This window comes from Eucyclogobius newberryi, unplaced genomic scaffold (assembly GCF_026437365.1).
Source record: "Eucyclogobius newberryi isolate DKJ021-1_F unplaced genomic scaffold, fEucNew1.0.hap1 SCAF_1, whole genome shotgun sequence".
Lineage (NCBI taxonomy): Eukaryota > Metazoa > Chordata > Actinopteri > Gobiiformes > Gobiidae > Eucyclogobius > Eucyclogobius newberryi.
The window spans coordinates 37,687,461-37,709,910 of record NW_027315723.1 but is presented as its reverse complement, the minus strand read 5'-3'; the positions used below and the strand labels follow the sequence as shown (position 1 = coordinate 37,709,910).

Genomic DNA, 22,450 nt, shown 5'->3' with positions numbered 1-22,450 from the left:
TAAGGATCTTTGTGTATTTTGTCTGTATTTATTTTGATGATTCAATGTTTTTGTTTCTGTTTAGTTTGTAATTTTGAGATCATTTGTACACATACTGTACACATTACTGTACTAACTTGAGGTGTGATAATGTAATTCATTATATGACAACGTATCGTTATAGAATATTGCACAAAGAGAAAACATCTTGTCATACTATGCTGTGCAATTCTCTATAACTGAAAATGCTGTAATAACTTTAGTTATGCTTTCTGAAATCATTCATACAGGCTCAGAGACAAAATGTGGACAGATACTGGAAAATGTTGCACTTTACAGCTGCGAGTGAGTTAAGGGTTATCTTACTATAAAACCAATTTCAGCTTCAATTTTACCCTTGAGAATAAAGGCGGAAAATGTCTCATGTATGAAAATGTTGTTTTCTCAATAAATTTTGGATTAAAAAAACTTTACACCCACCAGTGTATGCCAGATGCCCTTCCTATTGCACTCTGACATGATTAGTAAATGAAATATCCAAAGATAGCAAGGCTTAACTCGCTGCTCGCTAATGTAAATCCACCATGTTATCTCTTGGGTAATTATAAAGGAAACTAAGGAAAGGAAATATATTGATTCAACAGCAAATAAACACAACAATATATAAACAAATTTGGAAATATGGACATTTTTGGGGCCCTATTATGCTTAGAACAAAAAGAGTGGTGCCAATAAATAGAATGTCAATTGACCAATGTGTGGTCAATAGGTCAATTAAATCACCAAAAAGGCTTGAGCGTTTTCATAAGAAGCAGCTTAAGATCAATATGTTGAACAGACAAGATGTTATTAAAAGCTTGATTTCTCAAATGGCAAAGTTTCCTAGCTCTTTTAACTGGAGTAAACCAGCTTGTTAAATTCGAGTGCAAATACGCCAATGAGACATTTGTTGACAGATTTTAGTCTGACAAACCAACAGGGAAATCAGTCCAATGTCATGTCAAGACTTTTCAATGTGGTGTAAGTGGTTGCAAATCAGTTTCAAGAGTGCATTTCCAACAAGCAAACAAGAGAACTTATCTGGCAAACCCTCAGAGTGGTGTTTTAGAAGTGTGAGGAGCACTGTGTCCTAACAAAGAGAAAGATGAATATATCATACGGCTGCAATTATGTTAGGTATTGCAACAACTCATATTGAAAGAACGAATCAAATTATAATTATCACTGTAACGCTGGCTCAACATTTTCATTCATTAACAAAGAAGCTTCTCGTGAAAACATATTGCTATCGAGAGGTTGTCGTTTCCAAATAATTAAAAACACCAAACGACAAAAGACAAGGTCACAAAGCTCAAACTTCAAATTTACACTTCCAGTTCCAGCAACTTGAAAAGAACATATTTTAGGGGAAAAAAAAACATTTTGCAAACATTAAGCAAACTAAGCTGAAATATTACAATTTGCTGAATGTCCTTCCCTCTCTCATCCCCAGTTCGCGCTACATTGTTCTGCCCAATAAAGCTCATGAGCTAAAAAATCCTAGAAAACTACGAAGACAAATACGGGAGGATTCAAGGTTATTTACAGTGGAAAAAGAGAAACGTGTGGATTAAACCTGCTGCAGTGTGAGCTGGAGGTAAAACGCCTGTTACAAGAGTGCTGCCCACCTTCAATAAAAACTGGATAAACCTTTAGTTTAAACCTCTACAATCATGTTCTTAAATCCATGGGGTTCTTCTCTCAAATGTTGGACACTCTTTTGCAGCATGAACTGAATCGTGATTTCAAAATGACATTTCAATTCCTAAATAGACTGACATCAACTTTTACATTGTTAATCTATGCTGAAGCACTTCTATGATCTCATTTGTTGCTCAGCTGTCAGATTACTGATTTGTGTTCTGGTTTATTATTGATATCGCTGTAGTTACTGAGCATAATTCACATGAAACAAAAACTGGCACAGGGTTCAACGTCTTTGCCGTCAGCACAAATTAACCAAAGTGAAATGCATTTTTTTTTTTTCACATCGGAAAGTGGTGCCATTATTCAGTTGAAATTACATTAAACCATGAGATTAATATGATTTAAATTATTTTTGGATTTCTATTTATCTTACACCGGCCCTTGCCACCCATCAAGTTGTAGAACGTGAACATGACCTACTCACCTAAATACAACGCACTTCAAACTGATGAGTTCACCTCAAATCCCTGCATCAGATCTCTTTTCTCATTGCTGTTTTGCTGTAGTCGCCCTCCGCACGCCTCTCTCACCACTGTCACCCTGGATGGCCTCTCTCGCCCTATCTGACTCCTCTCCTGCCCGTCTCCTCCAGGCCTGAGTACACCTCTTCACCTCCCTGTTTCATCGCCTCCCCCTCTCATCTGCTCCTGTCCTCCATCTAGATCTGATTATCTGCTGCATGTGTGTGTGTGTGTGTGTGTGTGTGTGTGTGTGTGCGTGTGCGCGTGTGTGTGTGTGTGTGTGTGTGTGCGTGTGCGCGTGTGTGTGTGTGTGTGTGTGTGATGGGGCCATGGCGGGTTGACACTGCCGTAATGAGGATGCTAACCCAGTTGGCCTCTCCAACACAAATATCAAGTATGTCGGATCGTTGAAGGAGCGTCCAGCGAGTGCCCCTCCCCCGTGTGTTCTGACGAGCGCAGCAATTGAGAAATAAAGGTTCAATTATTTTTTCTTCAGCCTTTGTTTTGTCCTCATTACAAATGAAGGTCTCTAAATGCCATGCAACTCTTTTATTTTCCTTTAGGCCTCGTGTTTCTTACAGCAGCTCTGAGGATGTTTTCACTTTCCCTCCTTTGTCACAATGTGAAATTATAATGAAACTATTTCTGAGAGTAAAAATATTGTCAATGGAAATGCTGTGTATACTTCATTCTCTGGGTGATGTGGTCTCGTCCCTATGATGATGTTGGTGATATTGTCATATTGTGATTCAGTTTTTTTCTGTTAAGTGCAGTTCAAGGGTCAAAACAGAATTTTCCCTTCCCACTTCTCCTATTGGTCAGTTTTTGCCATGCTCTGAGTGAGTGACAGGTGGATTTAACCATTCAGAATGAAGTGCAAATCTTCAGAAGAGATAGACTTTAAATACCTCTTTAAATACCTTTAATCATCTTAAAGTTACATGAATTTGTTGGACCTGTATGAATTGTAGATTCTTATGCCCAATTTATACATCACTTTTTTAATGTTTCACATGACATCATTTTTTCAGTCTCCACAAAGTGACAAGTTGCACACTTACCAGATCAGCTCCCTCTGGGTGACAGAACAATAGCTGCCAAACTGTGTCAGCGGCCTCCTAAACCATCATCACTTACACACTCCAAATGCTGGCTTAAGGTGTGTGAAGTGTCTTGCCCATGGACACAATGATGACAGTACTGGTCGAAGATGACCGAGTACATGTAATAAGTCAATAGTGTTATGTTTTCTTTTCTCCTTTGAATCATCCTCTAATCATTTTCTCAAAGACTCCATTATGACCTCTGTTCTAACTCCACAATTTGATTACCATGAAGTGGGACGTGGTGAGGGAGGTGAGAGTTTGGCGCTAACAGACAGGCAGCATCAGAGAATACGGTATTAATGCAACTAAATTGGGCTGTAATAGACTAAATACATTTGTGTAAGCCATGCCCTGCCGATAAATGAGTCAACTAAAAAGGGTACATGGCATAAGTATCTCTAATCTGACCCATAATGCACTTGAGTTTATGCAAAGACATCAAAAAGAGAAGAAAAATACAAAACAATTCGACATATTTACACGAAAAGCCCCTGATTCACTCCTAAATTGCACTCACGCTGTATATCTACTCTTTTCTGCTCTTCCTTAAAATCTTACATCAATTAATCAGTCAGATACTTCACGTTTTGGTCGACTAAGACATCATTGACCGATAAATCAACGAAACGACTACAGACGGCCCTACAAAACACAATTATGGTTATGTTTAAATCAGAACATTTGCTCAGTAAAGAACCACACAATGAACTAATAGTCAAATAATAGCCTAAATAAATTACGTTTTTTTTTTTAATTGTTCAAAAAGTAACTCCAACAACCAAATCCACTCTTGTCACAACGTCGGCCCGGTCCGATCCCATAGAATCACAGTAAAGCCATTCCATTATGACATGTAACACTGGCCATTGTGCCCCGCGTACTATTGATTTTGTTCCACCTGCCTGTCTCCATCTCTTTGGAGGACATCATTGACCAATTCTGATTTTTAACAATGTCAGAGTCTGGCACATCAGCACATAATTAATGCCTCACAGCCTAGGAAAAGATTTTAAAAAAAGAACATGGCGGCGGTATCCTCGAGGGTATTTCATGTGGCAATTTGTTCTGTAAATGGGCCGCTCCACTCGAATTATAAAAGAAGACACAATATTCCGTCACTTAACCTGTGCGCTGGGTTTCCCGACCGCGGGATTGCTTTATTTGGTTTATTTGCAGCTCAGAGATTAGATGGACACGCCAGGACAATTGGTGATAAATGGGATGTGGTTCAGTTAGAAGAAAAAAGGAAGAAAGATACAAACTAGACAACACAAAACCAAAAATGTCCAGGGGCAAAATAATGCATAGGAAAAGAGCGTGTATATAGAGTATTTGGCAGGAAATGCCAATGGAACTTGATGGTATGCAGATGTCAATGCACTGCACTCATGGGGTCGTCGTGACAAAATCAAAAGAATGCAACAGACACTAAATAAAACATATCCAAAGAATGAGGGGAGTGCCAAAAAAAATGTGTAAATGTACATGTATAACACATTTTGGAGTGTGAAATACTGCGATTTTTAATGAGCATGATTGAAATACTTTGACTCATTTAGTATCTATAATTAGTCATACTAGTTACTTACTCGACCATGTACAGCGCAAATATTGTCATACTACTAAGAATAGCAACAAATTCCCCACTTGCCCAAAAAATACTATTTAATGAAGAATAAGTCAACATAGTTATTAGTGTGACTGCTTTTTGATTGCTTGGGAAAAATAAGCTAAATTCAGTCCGGCTTCGGGAATCTTTCGAATGCTTGTGGCTTTCAGGTTCTGATGAAGAATTATCACTGTTGTCATAGCAATCAACAATTTAAATAAACATATTCTATGTTTTGAACAGTGAAAAATTCTGAAAATGTCACCTACACCAGGAAGCTGACACATCCATGGACAGAGAATGGGACAGACATCCAAAGACGGAACACAATTTCACCAAAAAATAGGGAGTTTAATGAAAAGGCCAGAAAACAAGGTCTTAAATTAATGAATTGATATTTGATGAGGACTAAAGGCTGCACTGACTTCTCCATGGAGACAAGCAAGTGACACCATGAGGTCAAGCTACAAGTCAGATCTGTGGAGAGACTGTATGTTCTTCAAGGTATGTTTGAGCAAAAAAAAACTCCAGCAATGGACTAAATGCAGCTGCAATGAGTTTTAATGTCACACTGGGGAACATTTAGGCAAAGAAATTAATTCTCCACGGAGAGTTCACCTTTAACTTCACCTTTAACAATCTGAAGTTGACAAAAGTGACGATGCTGTGCCAAAGATGAAGTCTTATGTCTTAATATTGAGATAAATATTACAGACTAAACATGGTGTCAGTTTAAAGTGACTCAGAAAACAGCAGCCCCCGGACTAACCACTACCACATGTTGCCCCAGTGTCCAGCGGTGCACCCCTGGTAAACCCCACATGGTAGACCCTGTGGTAAAGTAAATTCCTTGTCTCTTTCTGAAGCCTGCGCGAGCTTGAAGTTTGCTTTAGTTTCTGCAGCTGATTTGCCCGACGAGCGCCGCGCGGTCAATGACACGCGCTCATTTGTGCAAACGACTTTCGCTGCGCCGCGTATCGATCCATCGAGCAGCTCCTCCAGTATCAATCAGCGTCTCTTAACAGCCACACGCGGACTCACCTCTTTGCTGCGCGTGGACGCATTGCCATAGCAACGCGGTGATGAGGGCGAGCCGCGGGAGCTCCATTTGATCCACGGGGAAAGTGCGGGGCGAACAGCGCGCGTCCTCTGAGCGCGCAACTGCGGTGTGAGCGAAATGTCACCCGAAACTTTAGATCCAAACTTTCTTTCCCCCGCGCCTCTCCACTGCTCGTCTCCTCCTCCTCCTCCTCCTCCTCCTCCTCCTCCTCCTCCTCCTCCTCCTCCTCTCTCAGCTGCAGGCCACACAGGGCTCGGCTGCAGCTCAAGGAATTTAGACTGCTCAGTGTGGGCCAAGAGCCAATAATGCACTGTCAGTCAAACAATGTAGGTGTGTAAAACTCTTTTCTTTTTATGTAGACTAATATGAGGTTAATAATCTGACACCATTTATTTATTTCTGCTCCAGTAATAATTGAATGCCTTTAGTTATGACAGGACTGCTCCAAAAGAGCACACGTCCCAACTATTTCTGAAGTCAGGATAATTACAATTGAAAAATGTAATTGCTTCATCAACCTTATTAATTATGCACAAAGCAAAACACTGTTTGTTGCCGTGTGGTTTGCCACGTCTTTTTGTGGTCAATAGTGAGAATAGCAGAAGGACAATGGATTTTATGCGGCCTTTTGCAAGAACTACACTAAACAAATTCATATTTAATTTGCAAAGCAGTCAAACTATTCACTTAAGAAATGTTCAAATATGATTCAATTTAAGTTAAATATAAACAAAAAATGATAACATTATATTTTAAGTAATGTAAAAAAAGAAGAAGACTTGTGTTCTATTGTCTTTTCTTTTCTTTTTAAGTTCCTTACAAGTGGCCCTCTTTGTTTATGTATTGAGTGGGTGAATAATGGGGCAGGGGTCTTCATCCTCCTCCTGTTCTTGAGCTGAAATGTATTATTTGTTGTACATTCTCATATAAAAGAACATTTAGTTTGAAGAAATACTCTTACTGGAGTAAAATATTTAGTTACTCTTCCCACCTATTGTCAACAAAAGTGTTATGTGAACTAAACGATTTGAATAATTGTACTTCTTTCATCAATGGTGTCTATTTTTTTTTCTTTGTGAGTTTCAAAGGGCATAATATTCAGAATCTGAACATTATTTAATATCTATCTGTCTGGTTATAATAAGTCATAAATCTGAACTCACTGTTGCTCGGGACTTTCTCCTCAGACTTGTTTTACTCTTACTTGATTTATTTTTTGGTCCCTACTTTTAAATTGGTAAATTGTAGAGTTTGGCTACTTTACAATGTATCACATTTGCATTTAGTGATAATATTGTCTATAGATGTTGACATATCTATAGGCACTATATATTCCATTGTTGTGATTATAAATGGCCTTTTACATCCAATTGTTGAGCAGACACATACGTGCCCAAATACAATTTGTGAAATAGCTATATTAAATCAAAAGTTTAAAATAACAAAAAGTGTAAACTGTGTGAATGTTTATGTTTGTGGCTTTTGAATAATCTTACCCTGACGGTAAAAACATCCCTGATCCACCTGAAGGGGACATCAAACATTACATTTTAAAACAGGGGAGTCTTGGGTTGCATCCCTTGCCCTGAGCTGCGGCTTCCACAAAGACATTATCATAGACCGGATGCCCAAAAGCACATGTAGCTCAGATGACATGATACTGTGAGAACCAGAGGGAGCAGAGGAAAGTTTGGAGCTCCTCCTGCTGCCCCTCTCCTCTCACCACACTCTACTGTCCCAGGCACAGCAGGCAGAGACGGGGCAAAAGCAGGGAGACTCAAGAGGAGGCCTGACTTATTACACTTTTTATTAGTACAATATGTACTGGGTTTCAGCTTCTCAGTTTTCTTGAGTGACATTTTATTGTTGATTTTCAGATTCAAGAATGTGATTATGTCATATACTCCTTGTGGTTGTCCCTTTATAACTTTGTAATAACCACAATATAGGCAAAAGGCTAATTCACAAATATGATCTATTTCTGACTAAACCCATCTACTTGTATGATTGGCCAACAGATTGTTTTGATGTCATCTGCAACCAAGTTAAAAACTGCTTGTTATTGTATAATATACCATGAGTAAGAATTATAGTTACTCTTTCCAATACCACATGTTGTGCATTATTTATTGTTTTGTCCTTCCATTTACAACTTATGTAACTTTAACTTATAAATCAGACTGCTACTCTTATCTTAGTTTCCTGAAATGCTTCTTCAGTTTTTTCCTTGAGCATTACTTTTCCTTGAGCAATATTCTTTGTAAGTTAAGTAAAATTTTGCCGATTATATATTCCTCTTAGCTATTCTTTCATTTTGTTCAGTTTTTTTTTTTTTTTTTAAATAGGAAAAGATAAAAAGATTTAGTTAAAAGCTGGTTCAGTAGACTTCTGGTTACACAATCTTTCACTCAAATTTGATCATCAAAATTAATTCTCATTTGCATCAATACAAAGTTATAATTCCTAAACCTCAAAACTTTTCACTCACACATTATTTTACTTTGTTTACAAGATATTTAAAGTTTTTAGCACGGAAGATGGCCATTAGCAGTATTTACCTGTCCACTGTCAGAAACCATGCCATATTAAAATGTCTTGGCTCACTGACTTGTCAATCATTCTCCTGGACAAACGCAACATCACTTTAAAATAATAGTTTAGTCCATGCATTTCTTTACACGCTGGCGGAGTGTCCATCTGAACAACTGCTGGAGATCCACAATCCACACGCTGAGAGGCTGAGTTGGCATACGTCCAGGCTGAAAATGAGCTCTCTTCCCTGGACGCCGTGCTCGGGCCAGGCCTGGGCTCCAGGGTCAGTGTGGAGCTGGGCGTCGAGAAGGCTGCACTTCAACTGGACGGCAAGGTAATAAAGCATTGTATATTTTGTATAGTAAAAGTATTTCTAAAATAGTGATCACTCATATGTATGATAAAATATGAAGAATTCAATTGAAAAAAAAAACACAAACTTAAATAATATGATATGAAGTGATCTAATTAAGTAGTATTATTCTGAGTTTAGTATATTTTAATGTTAAAGTTAAGGACTTTGTGTCTTCTGCGCATCCTTCAATGTCACTGGGGCACTGTCAAGAGGCTTAGAGGACTACAGTACCTGGAGGATTAAGATGATAGAAAATGCTTGTCTTTTTCTTATTTTAAGTAAACCAAGAGATTTTATGCTTGGCAATGGCAATTTTATGCGCAAAATGTGAAATGAATAAATATACGCAAAACAAAAGAATTACTCCTCATCTCCTGTAACTTGTAACTTGTTATATTATTTCAGACAATTATTTTTTCAGGGGGTGATTTGGTGTTTCCGAGGTTCAGTTCTGACAGTCAAATGCATATTCAATGAATTCATGAATTTAAATGTATTTAATTGTATTTCATGTATTTAATGCAACATTAGACTTGAACAAAAATGGGGAAATTTGTTGTTCATTTGGGTAAAAAAACAGGAAAAAAAATATCTCTGAAAAATATATTTGCTGTTTTGTAATTATAAACACTACATAATATATTCGTCCAAATTTAGAAACCATAGCATAGCAACAAAATATAAAGGCAATTTAATTTTTGCCATTTTTTATTGTATTATTATTATCATTATTAGTATTAGTATTAGTATTAGTAGTAGTAGTAGTAGTAGTAGTAGTAGTAGTAGTAGTAGTAGTAGTAGTAGTAGTAGTAGTATTCTTATGATAGTTACTGTTTAACTTGCTTCAGGTTGACGTCGGACAATGAGGAGAGGCTGATTCTCACACAGTCTGATGAGCTCAGCCGAGTGTACAGTGAAGGCACCAGGCTCCCTTCAAGCACTTTCAACTCACACCACGATGACTCCAAAAGAACCTCTCAAGATGGCATTCATACAAACCAAGAAGACGCAAAAGAACAAGATGGAACCAGTGGAGTGATGAGAAAAAAAAAAAAAACTTACAGACTGGTAAAAAATGTTGAACGGACACGTACTCAAGACGGAGGGGAGCTCGAAGCTGGCTCTGTTATAAAGTGTTCCAAACAAATGACATGTAAAATGAGCCAAGTTTCAGTGATGACTTTGAATTCATCTCCAACCATAACCGCATGGGAGGCAGGCTGGAATGTGACTAATGCCATCCAGGTAAGCAGCACGTATTAGCCCATAACTCACCGCTCCACTCTCTGAAGTTCACTTATTTTTAATGGAGAACTCAGATAAACATTTCATTGTCAACCTTTTCTTGCCCGCAGTATTTTCAGTCATTCATTTTAACATTTTAGATCACTTTATCTAATGATAATTTTTGCAAATCAATCGATTAACCTAGGGATTATTCTTTTTATTAATGGATAAGTTGTTAAAATGCAAATTCCACGTGATGAAAAATGTGTTGCAACATTTGCCCCGGATGAAGCTGAAGGGAAGCTGTATGAGGATCCTGGAGTAGCACATTTATGGACTAAAGAGTGTATTCATCAAATACACAAAATGTACTCAAAATGAATACAAAATATGCAAATCATTTCCATGGAATTGCCATGTTTTGTAACCTATTTATAGACAAGTTAATGATTATTCAATGATTAAATTAGTTGATAGTTATGTCAATACAGTAATCCATTAGAGAACACACACACACACACACACACAGAGAGTGAGAGAGAGAGAGAGAGAGAGAGAGAGAGAGAGAGAGAGATTGGAGAGAGAGATTGGAGAGAGGAGGAAGTGGGGATGTGTTCTCTGTATTTTAAGCTACAAAATGTTTCATGTCACATAATCATAGAGAAACGAGCGAAACGAGGAACTGAATTTCAGATGCCTGTGCATTGAACTGTCGCTGGTCTCATCACTCAAAAAACACTTTCAGCATTAACATTTTGTTCTTACAGCCCGAGGTGCACGAACAAACTTCTCGCTTCCTCTGAAGTATGACTTTGCCTTAATGCAGGTCATGGCAGTAGTCTGGGGGTGTGCACTTCAGGATCACCCGCTCCCGTGGCTCTGCTGCTGCCTGCCCTCCTTTATGGATCACAAGTTTATTTTATAAGCAGAGATGTGTGCGCGGACTGCGGAACATTCTGTGCTCAGCACCTCCTGGTTTTGGACCTGGTTTAGTCTTTGTTCAGGCTTGGTTTTGTCTGGGGTTAGTCTTGGTTTTATCTGGGTTTAGTCTTGGTTTTATCTGGGTTTAATCCGGGTAATCGGGGGATGAAGGCGAGCTCTCCGCATTGCACACAAACATATAAAGGGGAATTTCATAGAGAAAGAACGCTCTGACGCTGCTTTTCAAGATTTCATTGAATTCAATTTTTATTTATCAATTTTATTTTTGGTTTTAATTTTGGGAACAAATTGAAAAAACTGAAAATCAAATAATGTTATTCCTCACACTTCTTTCATTGCCTGTATACGAGGCATGACTGCAAACATCTCCCATCTCTCCATCTGCAAAAATCCATGGTTTAGCCACACTTCTTTTACCAGACAATATACATTGGATTAAAACAATAAAACCATAGAATGATTAAATAAGAATGTGCATGTCTAAAAACATGAAAAAAATAATCTACCCTAGTCGCATCAGAGTATAAGTCGCACCAGCCAAAAAATGCATAATAGAGAAGAAAAAAATATAAGTCACTCTGGAGTATAAGTCGCATTTTTGGGGAAAATTTATTTGATAAAATCCAAGACCAAGAACAGACATTTCATCTTGAAATACAATTTAAAATAATAACAGATTAGAGAACATGGTGAATAGGTGTACGTATGCTAACGCTAACACCTTCAGCTACATGAGGCACAGACAGAACTGTGGTAAGTGTCTGGTATGTTAACGTAACATATGAACAGTTATTCAGATAACTATAGCATAAAGAACATGCTAACAAGTTTACCAAAGCATCAGTATTACCCCAAATCACTAAATCCATTCAATTCTTCTTCCTCTGTGTCACTTCTAAATAACTTCCACAAAGAGGTAGAGGAAGTGCAGATTCTTCTTCTGCGTCGCAAAATAACAAATAATATCACATATAAATCGCTCTGGAGTATAAGTCGCACCCCGACCAAAACTATGAAAAAAGGTGTGACTTATAGTCCGGAAAATACGGTATGTATTTCTCTCCCTAACACATTGATTGCGGTCGGATTCCCTGTTGAGGGTTTATCCTTGAGAAATGGCTCAAAATGCATCAACATCAAACACAAATTTGATACAATCTATTTTTGTTTTAAATAATATGACACGTTGGCTGTTCTTTTTAATAGAACATAAATGGAATTGTTTAGCCTATGAAAAGCACACTTGCGGTCAGTGTGTCCTTTAGGTAATAATGTCTTATTATGGTGTAAGTGCTGTACTCAACTCCTTTCACTCTCCATCTGTAGGGGACGTGAATAGAGCCCTGTATAGTGTATACAACCAACGTACTAAACAACATCCACTGGGAGTAAGGCAAATTTACATAATCTGTTTCTGTGGGAAAGATGTACACAACATCATTCAATCATTAGAAGTCATTGATTTTTACGCTACGCCTTGTACATAAATATGTTTTTGACAATGGGAGTGAAAAGGGTTTTCTGATGCAAATGTCCGGCGTTGGCGCAGCAGGCGTCCTGTCTTCAGAGAGCCCCAATGTCTCTGTTCAGTGTCCATATGGTTTTGTCTGGTTTTAACTACAAAAGCAAGCAAGCAAGCACAAGGACTAATTAATTGAATAAATAAAATGTTTAGAATGTTTTTTTGTTTTTGTTTTTTGTCTGCAAAATTATACTTTTGTAAAAGAGGAAAGCAATGTCATGTTTTATAATGAGAATCTCTAATATGATTTCAAATGACAACATTTTGAGTAACCTCTTTCCACTTGACCACTAAAATATCATATTGTATTACTGAATAAACTGTGTGATGTGATGGTTAAAAAATTACAAAAAATACAAACAAAAATAGAACATAGAAAATAAGGAATTTGGCATTTTGAGAACCAAAGCTCTCCAAATGCCAACGACCTGACTTCAGTAGCCTTTACATAAGTGCACAGAAAATCTCCTCTCAGGCTAAGCGGAAGTGAATGTCAGAAAGAACAGCGGTTTTCATCTAGAATCAAGGCTAAAAAAGTGTATTTTTCTCTGTTGGTTTGTTGATGCCAATATCAGAGAGCTTGTGCCAGCTAAATCAACTTTTTATTAGATGGTGAATTGATGCCAGAAATATCAAAAACAAGTCCACTGCTCGAAACCCTTAACATGGGAATATTATGAAAAACGTAAGACAAAGTGCAAATCTATATGTGTTTGTTTTTATGATAAAAATCTCAAATCAAATTATTATTTTGCCTAAAGTTTATCTCTGATCATAACATGGTTATTCTGTTCATGAATTCATTTTCTACCGCTTGTACCCGTTAGGGGTCCTGGGTGACTGGAGCGTGTCCCCGTGACTTTGGGCATTAGGCGGGGCACACCCTGGACAGGGACCAGCTCAAAAAAAAAAATTTAATGACAAACCTACACTTTAATTTTCAATTTAAATTTAATAAGGGTTTATCTTGCATGGATGTTGTGATGCAGGCTTTTATATTCATTCATTCATTCATTCATTCATTTTCTACCGCTTGTTCCCTTTTGGGGTCGCGGGTGACTGAAACCGATCCCAGTGTCTTTGGCCCTTAATATTTTTATATTTTAATAACAAAATGCGGTTGTACCATTAATTCATACTTCTTGCTGCCAAGTAATGGTCACTTCTATTGTCATTGCTTGTTCCTTTCTTTCATTACTATAATTCACAACAGTGCTCTAAAAGTTACAAAACAGAGACATATAATCATAATGTTGTTAGGCAACAGAATAAACATCTGCGTTGGCAATTCTCATAACTGCAAGTCTCGTTTCTGACCCATTGACATTACCACGTGCTTTTCACATTTTACCTTCCAAATAAGATTAACTAAGAATAAAATTGTGAATATTCTGTCTTTCCTTTTTCTTTATTTGTGCGATAATCCATTTATCTTTCTGTTAAGATCTTTAACAAAAAATATGTATGCACATAAAATCCCTAAATGCCTTTTTACTTGCCCGAGTTGATGTTCATTATAGTACTAGTGGAAGCCAGTGCTTTGGCTAATGTGGAATTCGCTGGCAAAAGCACAGACAGAAAAAAGTAGTGACTATGGAAGATGAAGATGTCCGTAGGGGGTCGGATATTTGGATTTGATACCCCTTTCATCCCCTCCAGCTTCAGTTCTACATCAAAAACTGTTAGCATATGCCTAACAGCCTACATCCAATCCTACATCCAAAACGAGAGGGCCAAATCAAAGTAGTTCTAGTCGACAACTCTGATCGAAGCTCACAAATAAAACATTTAGCTAAATTTGTCTGCCAGATTTGCCACACCACCTGTCTAAGTTGATATGTAAGAAAAACAAATGTAGTATTGGTGGTTTATAATGTCATAAAGGCAAATTCAGTAACACGTAAGGTTTTCTTGTGAAGGGTTTGTCACTGGCTTGTTTCTACTGATATAAAAGTTTAATATTGAAGCATTTAAAGCAATAACATCTCAATTGAGACAAGCAAGTAGCGGAGCTTCTGCCAGAAAATATATATTGAGCATTTTAATTTGAAGCTTTTACCACCTCTCATTGTATGCTTCATTGAATGAATAATTCAACTTTTAAAACTATAAATAATGTATATGTGTGTTTATTAATTGACAAATGGCAATAAACCCTATTCTGATTCTAATAAAATATTGGTTTATTTTGGGTATATATTATTAACTCTTTGTTTGTACTTTACTAAGACTATTAAAAATGCAGGTATTATAAATTGTTAGTGACATTTTATAGAGAACTGGTTTATTGTGGAGTGATGGAATGGTACGCTTAAACCAGGGGGTCCAAACCTTTTTCACAGAGCAGAGGGCTACAAACAACCTGAACAACAACAATGAAGTGAACCATTCAAAATGTTGCATTCGTTCATAAGACTTGGAACATTCATATTAGGTTGGTTTGTAGAAAAAGATTCAGTTGTACATATAGATTTGTATAACATAAAAAAATATTTTCCAATTTTACAGTATATGCACTACTTTATTATTATTATTGTTGTTTGGGCTTTAGCAGGAAGCCAACACAAATTGGTCTGAGTGCCACATTTGGCCCCAGGGCCATAGTTTTGACTCACCTGGCTTAAATCAACGGTTGGTAGCACAAATTAATTAGCCGTGAAGACACAGAATAATCTGAATAAGTATGGACTTTGAAAACATGCAGAAGATTAAACGTGCCTGTATGTTTTTGATGAGGAAACATAATTCAGTCATGAAGTCAATTAAGTTAAACATTGAAACATTCCTTTTACAGCCAAACCCATCTTTTTCAGTCCCTTCTTGCGCTGTTCACAATCACTTCCTCTTTGTTTGAATTCCCCTCTGCCTCCTGCTATTACTCCTCAAACAAGTCACAACAATCATTCCGCAAACTCAATTTTGCCGCCATTTTATTCCATTTTCAGTCAATCATTCGTCTCCGAACGCATCTCACACACAAGAATAGAACGCATCTTGTAACATTTTGTCCACAGCTGTAGAAGTAGGTTATAGGTCTTGTTTTGTGCAGGGTATATTTGTTTTGGACCTACCCTTTGCCCTGGTGCATTCTGGATACTTGGGGCTGCTGATGCTGGTGCTGTCGGCATGGGTTTGTAACTACACCGGAAGGATCCTGGTGTCGTGCTTATATGAAGAGGGACACTGGTGAGGACTTATCATTTATGTGTATATATTTATTACACAATTATATAAGTAATGTGTGTTTTCTTTGTGACGTAAGGACATCAACAGTGGTTCATTACGGTGTATGTTGAATTCTTCTGAAGATTAAGCTGTCAAGTATCTGATCAGCATTTGATTTCAACCATGATTTAATGTGGCTGTTGTAAATACTATAGATTTGATCTGAGCCCAATATATACAGACCACCCCCACCAAACCATGGCAGAAATCAAATACTAATCAGATACTTGACATTCAGTGTGGTACTCTGGAGTGCTGGATTTCTAACTTCTCAAACCAGGACCTGCAGCTTCACAATGACTCCTGGCAGTCGAAATGTCTCGATTTTAAACCCTTTCTACCACTGACCTGGGCAGCAATTACAACATCTTAATTCAGATTTTTTTGTTTTTTAAAGCTCAAATGTATTGATACACCCTGATGCAAGACAATTTCTACTTAACAGTGAAATAAATATAAGGACATTCCTGTTGTCTTGTGTTTTTTTTCCCAGTGGAGGCCCGAGGGTGAGGGTGCGCCACAGTTACCAGGACATCGCAGAGACGTGCTGCAGAGGCTTGTGTCCCCGCTGTCCCTCACTGGGGGGAGGACTGGTCAATGTGGCTCAAGTTAGACTTCAATATCCATATTGACAAAGTAGAATATTTTCAGTTTCTCATTACAGTCTGTGTCTATAGCTGATCGAGCTGTTGATGACCTGCACACTGTACCTGGTTGTCTCCACTTCCCTGCTGAGCGACAGCCTGTCTGGGTTGGCTGTACCAAGGCTGGGCTGCTCTCTGGTGAGCCTGCTGTTCCTGATGCCCTGCCTCCTGCTCACGGACCTCCGACCAGTGTCCACTCTCAGCCTGTTCTGCTCCCTGGCTCATATAATCATCAGGTTATTGTCAGCTAATCTGGAAATTTGGTCCCACACTAGTATGTCAACAAGGGGAGACTGAGGGTGCATTCACACTTCTTCTTGGTTATGGTTTTAAGCCCAAATAGATTCTGATGTAGACCTAATTTGGTCCTGTTTCAGCACTGGCCTTGTCCATGTTTAGTTCCTTGTTTAGTTCTATAAGTCCCAATCTTAATGTGGTGTTGCTGGTGTGAACGCACGCTAAATTAGATGCATACATGTAGGCTTTATCAGACAGGTCAGCTTAGTGTGAAATGTGGCTGAGAGAAGGGAGGACATGCAGTAAATTGTCGGGTTCCGAACTCACAACACTGCGGCCGGCTGCCTTAGCCACTCGACCACCGGGCAGCACAAGTTTAGATAAAGTAATAATGAATCGGTAATCAATGTGCAATAAATGATGTAGATGATCTTTGAAAATAGCATCCATCGGTGTCTCCTATGCCTTCAGCCTGCTGGTGATGTTCTACTGCTTAAGTCGGGCCCACTCTTGGGTCTGGTCCTCTCTGTCCCTGTCTGTGGACCCAGAAGAGTTCCTGGTGTCTGTGGGCGTCATCATCTTCTCGTACACGTCGCAGATCTTCCTCCCATCACTAGAGGGCAGTATGGAAGACAGGGGCCAATTTGAGGCCATGCTGAGTTGGACACATGGTGCTGCATGTGTTATGAAGACTCTGTTTGCTCTTGTGGTAAGGTCTGGTAAATTTTCTTTTGACACTGACTGAACTAAAACTAACAATCATAGTAATATGTGTTACAATGTATTCAACAGGAGCATCATCTGAAAATGCACATTGCTTTGGTTTCAGAGCCTAATAAGCAGCATAGAAAGTGTAGATTTGTAGTTAGTAGTCTGCCCGAGAAAGAGTGATGGAAGAATGGGTAAGTTTTTGTGCGAATGTCCCATACAGCTATGATCATAGTGAAGAGTCATTAGTTAGATCTATATTAGTTGGATCAAGTATGATGCTCTTGTCTGGCAGTCTTTCTTGTTGAATTTACACTTTGGCTAAAACTCCATGCAAGGAAAAGTAGTGGCAGGCAACATACTTAAATGTTAATTTTATTTTTTTTAACTACACTGAACAAAAATATAATCCCACCACTTTGGTTTTTGCTCCCATTTTTCATGAGCTGACCTCAAATCAAAATGAATGATTATATTAATAAACCGTCCCAACTTATCAAGAGGATGAGAATATTGCACAAGTTTGCTTTGGGCTTGCCACAATAAAAGACCACTCTGAAATGTTCAGTTTTAATTTGTTTGGAGGGGTCAGAAAACCAATCAGTATCTGGTGTGAACAGGGCCGCTGAAGATGCTTTTGGCAGGAATGGAACACTGTTGTATACACCAATGATGGATCTATTATGACGCCAATCCAGAGAATCCCAAACATGCTCAATGGATGTACAGCCCATTACTATTCGCCCGCTCCATGGAAACCAGCAGTGAGAGCAGGAAGGGGGGAGTGTTTTTAAGCATACTCGCACCTCATTTGCTCCTTGGTTGTTATGAAATGCGCGCTCAGATGTCCAAATATGGAACTTGGCTCCAGATTATAACTGCTAGCCGCGATTGGCTTTAATTGGCTCCAGCCGGACCTACGTCCTCCCACAGTCTATGGGTCGTAGCTCAGTCTATTTTTAACTCTTTAAGTTAACTCTTGGTTAACTGTTCAATCTAATGAGCAGGCAGGATGAGGATGATTGACGGAGCAAATCGACTGTTGCTTCTCTCCTCAGTGCGTTTTGACCTGGGGTGGTGACACCAGTGAGGTCATCACAGAGAATTTGATCCCTCTCCTGCGCCCGCTGGTCAACATGTGCCTGCTGGTCAAGGCTCTGCTCTCCTTCCCCCTGCCTTTCTATTCCGCCGCGGAGATACTACAAGCATGGATACTCAAAGGTATAACTGTGATTGTTTTAGTTCAATGACATAAATGTGTACAGTAACGTTTTCTGCAATATTGGGAGAGGCTAAACTGGATTGAGTTGGGAAACCACATACATGGGCATCCTTTTGAAGTTTGATTAAAAAGGTTCTAAAGAATATATTTATTTTGTTTTGCCATTGTCTTTTTTTATTACAAAAATCTTTTATAAAATTGGTCCAAAAATATTCCACCCATTCCATTCAATCATTCCATTTTCAATATTAAAAATGAATGAATCCATGGGCTTTTTGCACAATATTGCCCAGTATTTTTTTTATTACAGTTGCACTTGTTGGGCCGTCTCCAAATTGGTGGCAGATGTTGAATTGGTTTGGACTGATCTGTAAGCCATGAAGCCATAAAGTCTTTAGGTTTATATCTGTTTTACCGTTCTAACACTACTTTTACCGCAACTAAACATGCATATGTATTTGTTGTATATCTCTTGGCACAATACTTCTGAAGTCCATCCACTCATTCTAGTATCATAGGTTAAAGCGACTATTATGCAGATCACACTATGCTTGGGGGAGTCTCATCCATTTGCACAGTTACTCTCTCTCAAGAGTGGGAGAAACCTTGGGAAGCGTGGCCTTTGGCGTGAATGTGTTTAATGGAATCCCAGGGTAATCAACAGTCACAAACAAGAGAAGTGAACTCTTGACATTTGGCTCTTTTGGCGGTGCCCTCAAGTGAGTGAAGCACAAATATGTGTTATTTATGTAAACCAGAGGATGAGTAACCAGGTCACCACCTATTGGAAATCTCTGTATTTCAATATAGCTGCAGGTTTTCACATTATTTGTATTATTTTATTGCATTAGCAGACCAGTGCCGTTATGGGGTAGGTATTGTCTAAAGTTAATATACTTTTTATTAAAGTTTAAAATTCTGAACTAATACAACATCACTGTCTTTCCTAAAATCAAAATATCCAGCACACCCACTTTTTGGTCCTAAAAAAACTAAGATTGAATTACTTTTTTGTCAAAATCACACGTCTTTGTATGAGCTACATCTAATTATAAAACATTTTGATACTTGCATTGGGTTTCTGGTAGAGTCAGGAACAAGAATATTTAGCGTTACAGTTTAAATTCTCTATCCACAGCACGGTTTGAAAAGCAGGCACAGCATTTACATATTATTAGTATATTAATCCTGTTTTTGGGCAAAACAGAGACTTCAGTTTGTGCAGCCTACCCATACTACTTAATGTATCATGTATCAATAACACACTATGCCAAACTAAATGTTGTGTCATATGACTTTGGTTACGTTTCACCAGAAAACTTCTACTGTATCCACACTGTCCATACATGAATACCAATGCCTTTCTCTCGCATTGACTGTCAGCAAATATACATTACTCTGTTTGTAGCGCTTTAGCGGGTTGTGAATCATCAATTTTAAATCAGGCAAATTAATGTTTGGAATTGTAAGAAGGAAGTCTGGGAGTCCCTGCTTAGACTGCTGCCCCCACGACCCGGCCCCAGATAAGCAGAAGAAGATGGATGGATGGAATTATAACGTATAAAAAAAGGCTGTGGTCATTTTTGAGGGGAAATTACTTTGAAGCATCTAACAACAACAAAAAATCGCTCAAAATGTACTACTGTTTTTAAACCCAAAGCATAGATTTATTAGAATGAGCATGTCTGTCAATTTGAGAAGATAAAAAGTGTCCATAGCATGTTTAACCTTCTCCAGGCTACCTTGTTATCCTTTAATCACCAGTATTCCATCAGTAGTATTTCTTAACTCTGTCTGCTAGTGTGTCGTTAAAACAGCATCGAGCTGCTAAAATTAAATCTACATTGCTTCATAAACAAGCAAGGAATAAAAGTAATCAGCCTTTTTCTTCTTTTTGATGGTGTCTTTTGTACAGGCAGCCGTACACAGGTGGTGACGCGCCTGCTCAATAACCCTTGGGCTATATCTTCGAAATACATTGGAGTGCCTGTTTCTATTATCATTTTGTGTCATGTACCGAGTGAGCCTGTGTTTGCAATTACATTATCTTGACACTATTTCACACTGTCTAAGTCCAGCCAAGAAGCCAGGAAAAAAAGAGAAAATAAAAAAAATAGAACAATGATTATAAACTCTCTTGTAGACACAAGCTCCCATCCCAAACCTGGCTACGGACGTCTTCCCTTTCCCGCGCTGCTGCTCCGGGCTGCTCTCCTCTTCTGCTCTCTGCTCCTGGCTCTCCTCATGCCCAGATTCTCCCTGCTTATGGGGCTCACAGGTAGCGTGACCGGGGCAGCCATGACTCTGATCCTTCCCTGCGTTTTCCATCTCCAACTGCAGTGGCACATGCTGTCCACACGGGGCAGGCTGACCGATGTGTGCGTGCTGGGGCTGGGTGTGCTGTGTTGTGCCTCTGGGATGTTCTGTTCAGTGAAGAGGCTACTGCAGGGGCTGTAATTGATTATTTACATTGTCATTTGCTGCTTATATATGTGAGCTTTTATCTATTATTTTATTCACGCAAAATCTGATTTCTTTGTGTCTTTTCGGGGACACATTTTATGCTACATTTACTTTTTGAAGCTTTTAACCGTGTAATAATATTGTTCCCTGATTTAAAACATGCCTGGTGTTGTATTTAGCTTGTTTTGTGACTTTTGTTTTCTAACCCTTTTCTGAGCCGCACAAAAACACTCTGTTCTAGGTAGAGCTCTGGAGGTTTCCTGCACTGTTTTTAAGTCATTAAATCCCCACCAGACTCTGAGTGTTTCAGTCAATCCATTCACACTAATTAAAACTGTCACTCTGCTGCCAGTAGATGGAGTACTATCGCAAATCCTGATGAGGGAACACAGATCTAAAGTAATATGGGCTTTCATTAGATACATTATATTATGTTCTAAAACATGTGATGCCAAAGCAAAGGTACTTGAGGGCATGTTTAAAGGCCAAAAACGGGACAAATAATGCATAATATGTGTCCTTTAAAGTCAATTTAAATAAAAAACATACTCTATAATCTACTCTTCCATTTCACCACTAATCCTGGTAGTAGTGTAGTAGCAGTAGAAATATTAGTGATAGTGTAATTATTCAAAAAGTTGACCGGTAGCAACAACTATTACTAATAACCATTACTACATGGTAATAGATTAAATCTTAGACGGATCTTGTGCAGACATTTTACGACTCATACACTATCATTTTGGCAATGTAAATAATTTGTATTTAATAAAAATGTACTCATTCATTCACTATAAATGGTGGCGTTAAGAAATCCATCATTTTAACCCTAAAAGAGAAAACATATAAAAGCTTTTATGTCATCTTCTAATTCATTTATTGCAAAACCTAAAGCTACTGTTCCAACTTTGTCACCTTTTGAACTAAATTAAGTTGAAACCAGCATATAGTTGTGTAATGATACAAGTGCATTATGTCTACGTGAGTAGGAGTCTTATTGTCTGTGTTTGAACATCTGTTTATGAGCTGGCACTCGCAGGCCACAGTGGGAGGACCGGGAACAAGCTGAGAAAATAAAGAAGTGTTTCATTTTGCATGCTATAAAGTCTATGAAAACAACTGCAAGGATTGGGTGAGTAGGGCTTCAAACAAAGAGTTTGGAAAGCTGAAAGTAGAATAAAGTTTCAAAAGTGAAATTCAAACTGTGTAGGCTGTAGGATTGGTGCGCACTTGGTATATGTAAAATTGCTTTAAACCGTAGCTAGAAACCTTAACTGCTGATAAGTATAACTGCCGTTTTCACATAGTCATTTGTAGTTCTGGTGTGTTTTATTTTGTATCATCAGCTGACAATTACATACAGTCAAAAGTATTGATTCATCTGTGATTACATTTGTGCAATATTGTTTTCT

The 22,450-nt window shown here is 38.3% G+C and overlaps 2 protein-coding genes across 5 annotated transcripts in view; one reads left to right on the top strand and one right to left on the bottom strand.

Annotated features, from left to right (window-relative positions):
• The window catches only part of lama2 (laminin, alpha 2), a 230,871-nt gene extending 224,792 nt beyond the window's left edge, over positions 1-6,079 (bottom strand). For all 4 annotated transcript variants that reach the window (XM_072445577.1, XM_072445583.1, XM_072445592.1 and 1 more), the window contains exon 1: positions 5,943-6,079. In XM_072445577.1, coding sequence (XP_072301678.1) covers positions 5,943-6,009 — 67 coding nt within the window. In that variant the 5' untranslated portion in view covers positions 6,010-6,079. The remainder of the gene's footprint in view (positions 1-5,942) is intronic.
• Positions 6,080-8,498: 2,419 nt separating this feature from the next.
• Positions 8,499-21,032, top strand: LOC140363066 (vesicular inhibitory amino acid transporter-like). Its single transcript, XM_072449390.1, has 9 exons — positions 8,499-8,528; positions 8,720-8,827; positions 9,983-10,093; positions 15,589-15,725; positions 16,258-16,372; positions 16,442-16,644; positions 17,117-17,354; positions 18,412-18,574; positions 20,719-21,032. The coding sequence occupies exons 1-9, from the start codon at positions 8,499-8,501 to the stop codon at positions 21,030-21,032; spliced, it is 1,419 nt and encodes a 472-aa protein (XP_072305491.1).
• Positions 21,033-22,450: the final 1,418 nt, after the last annotated feature.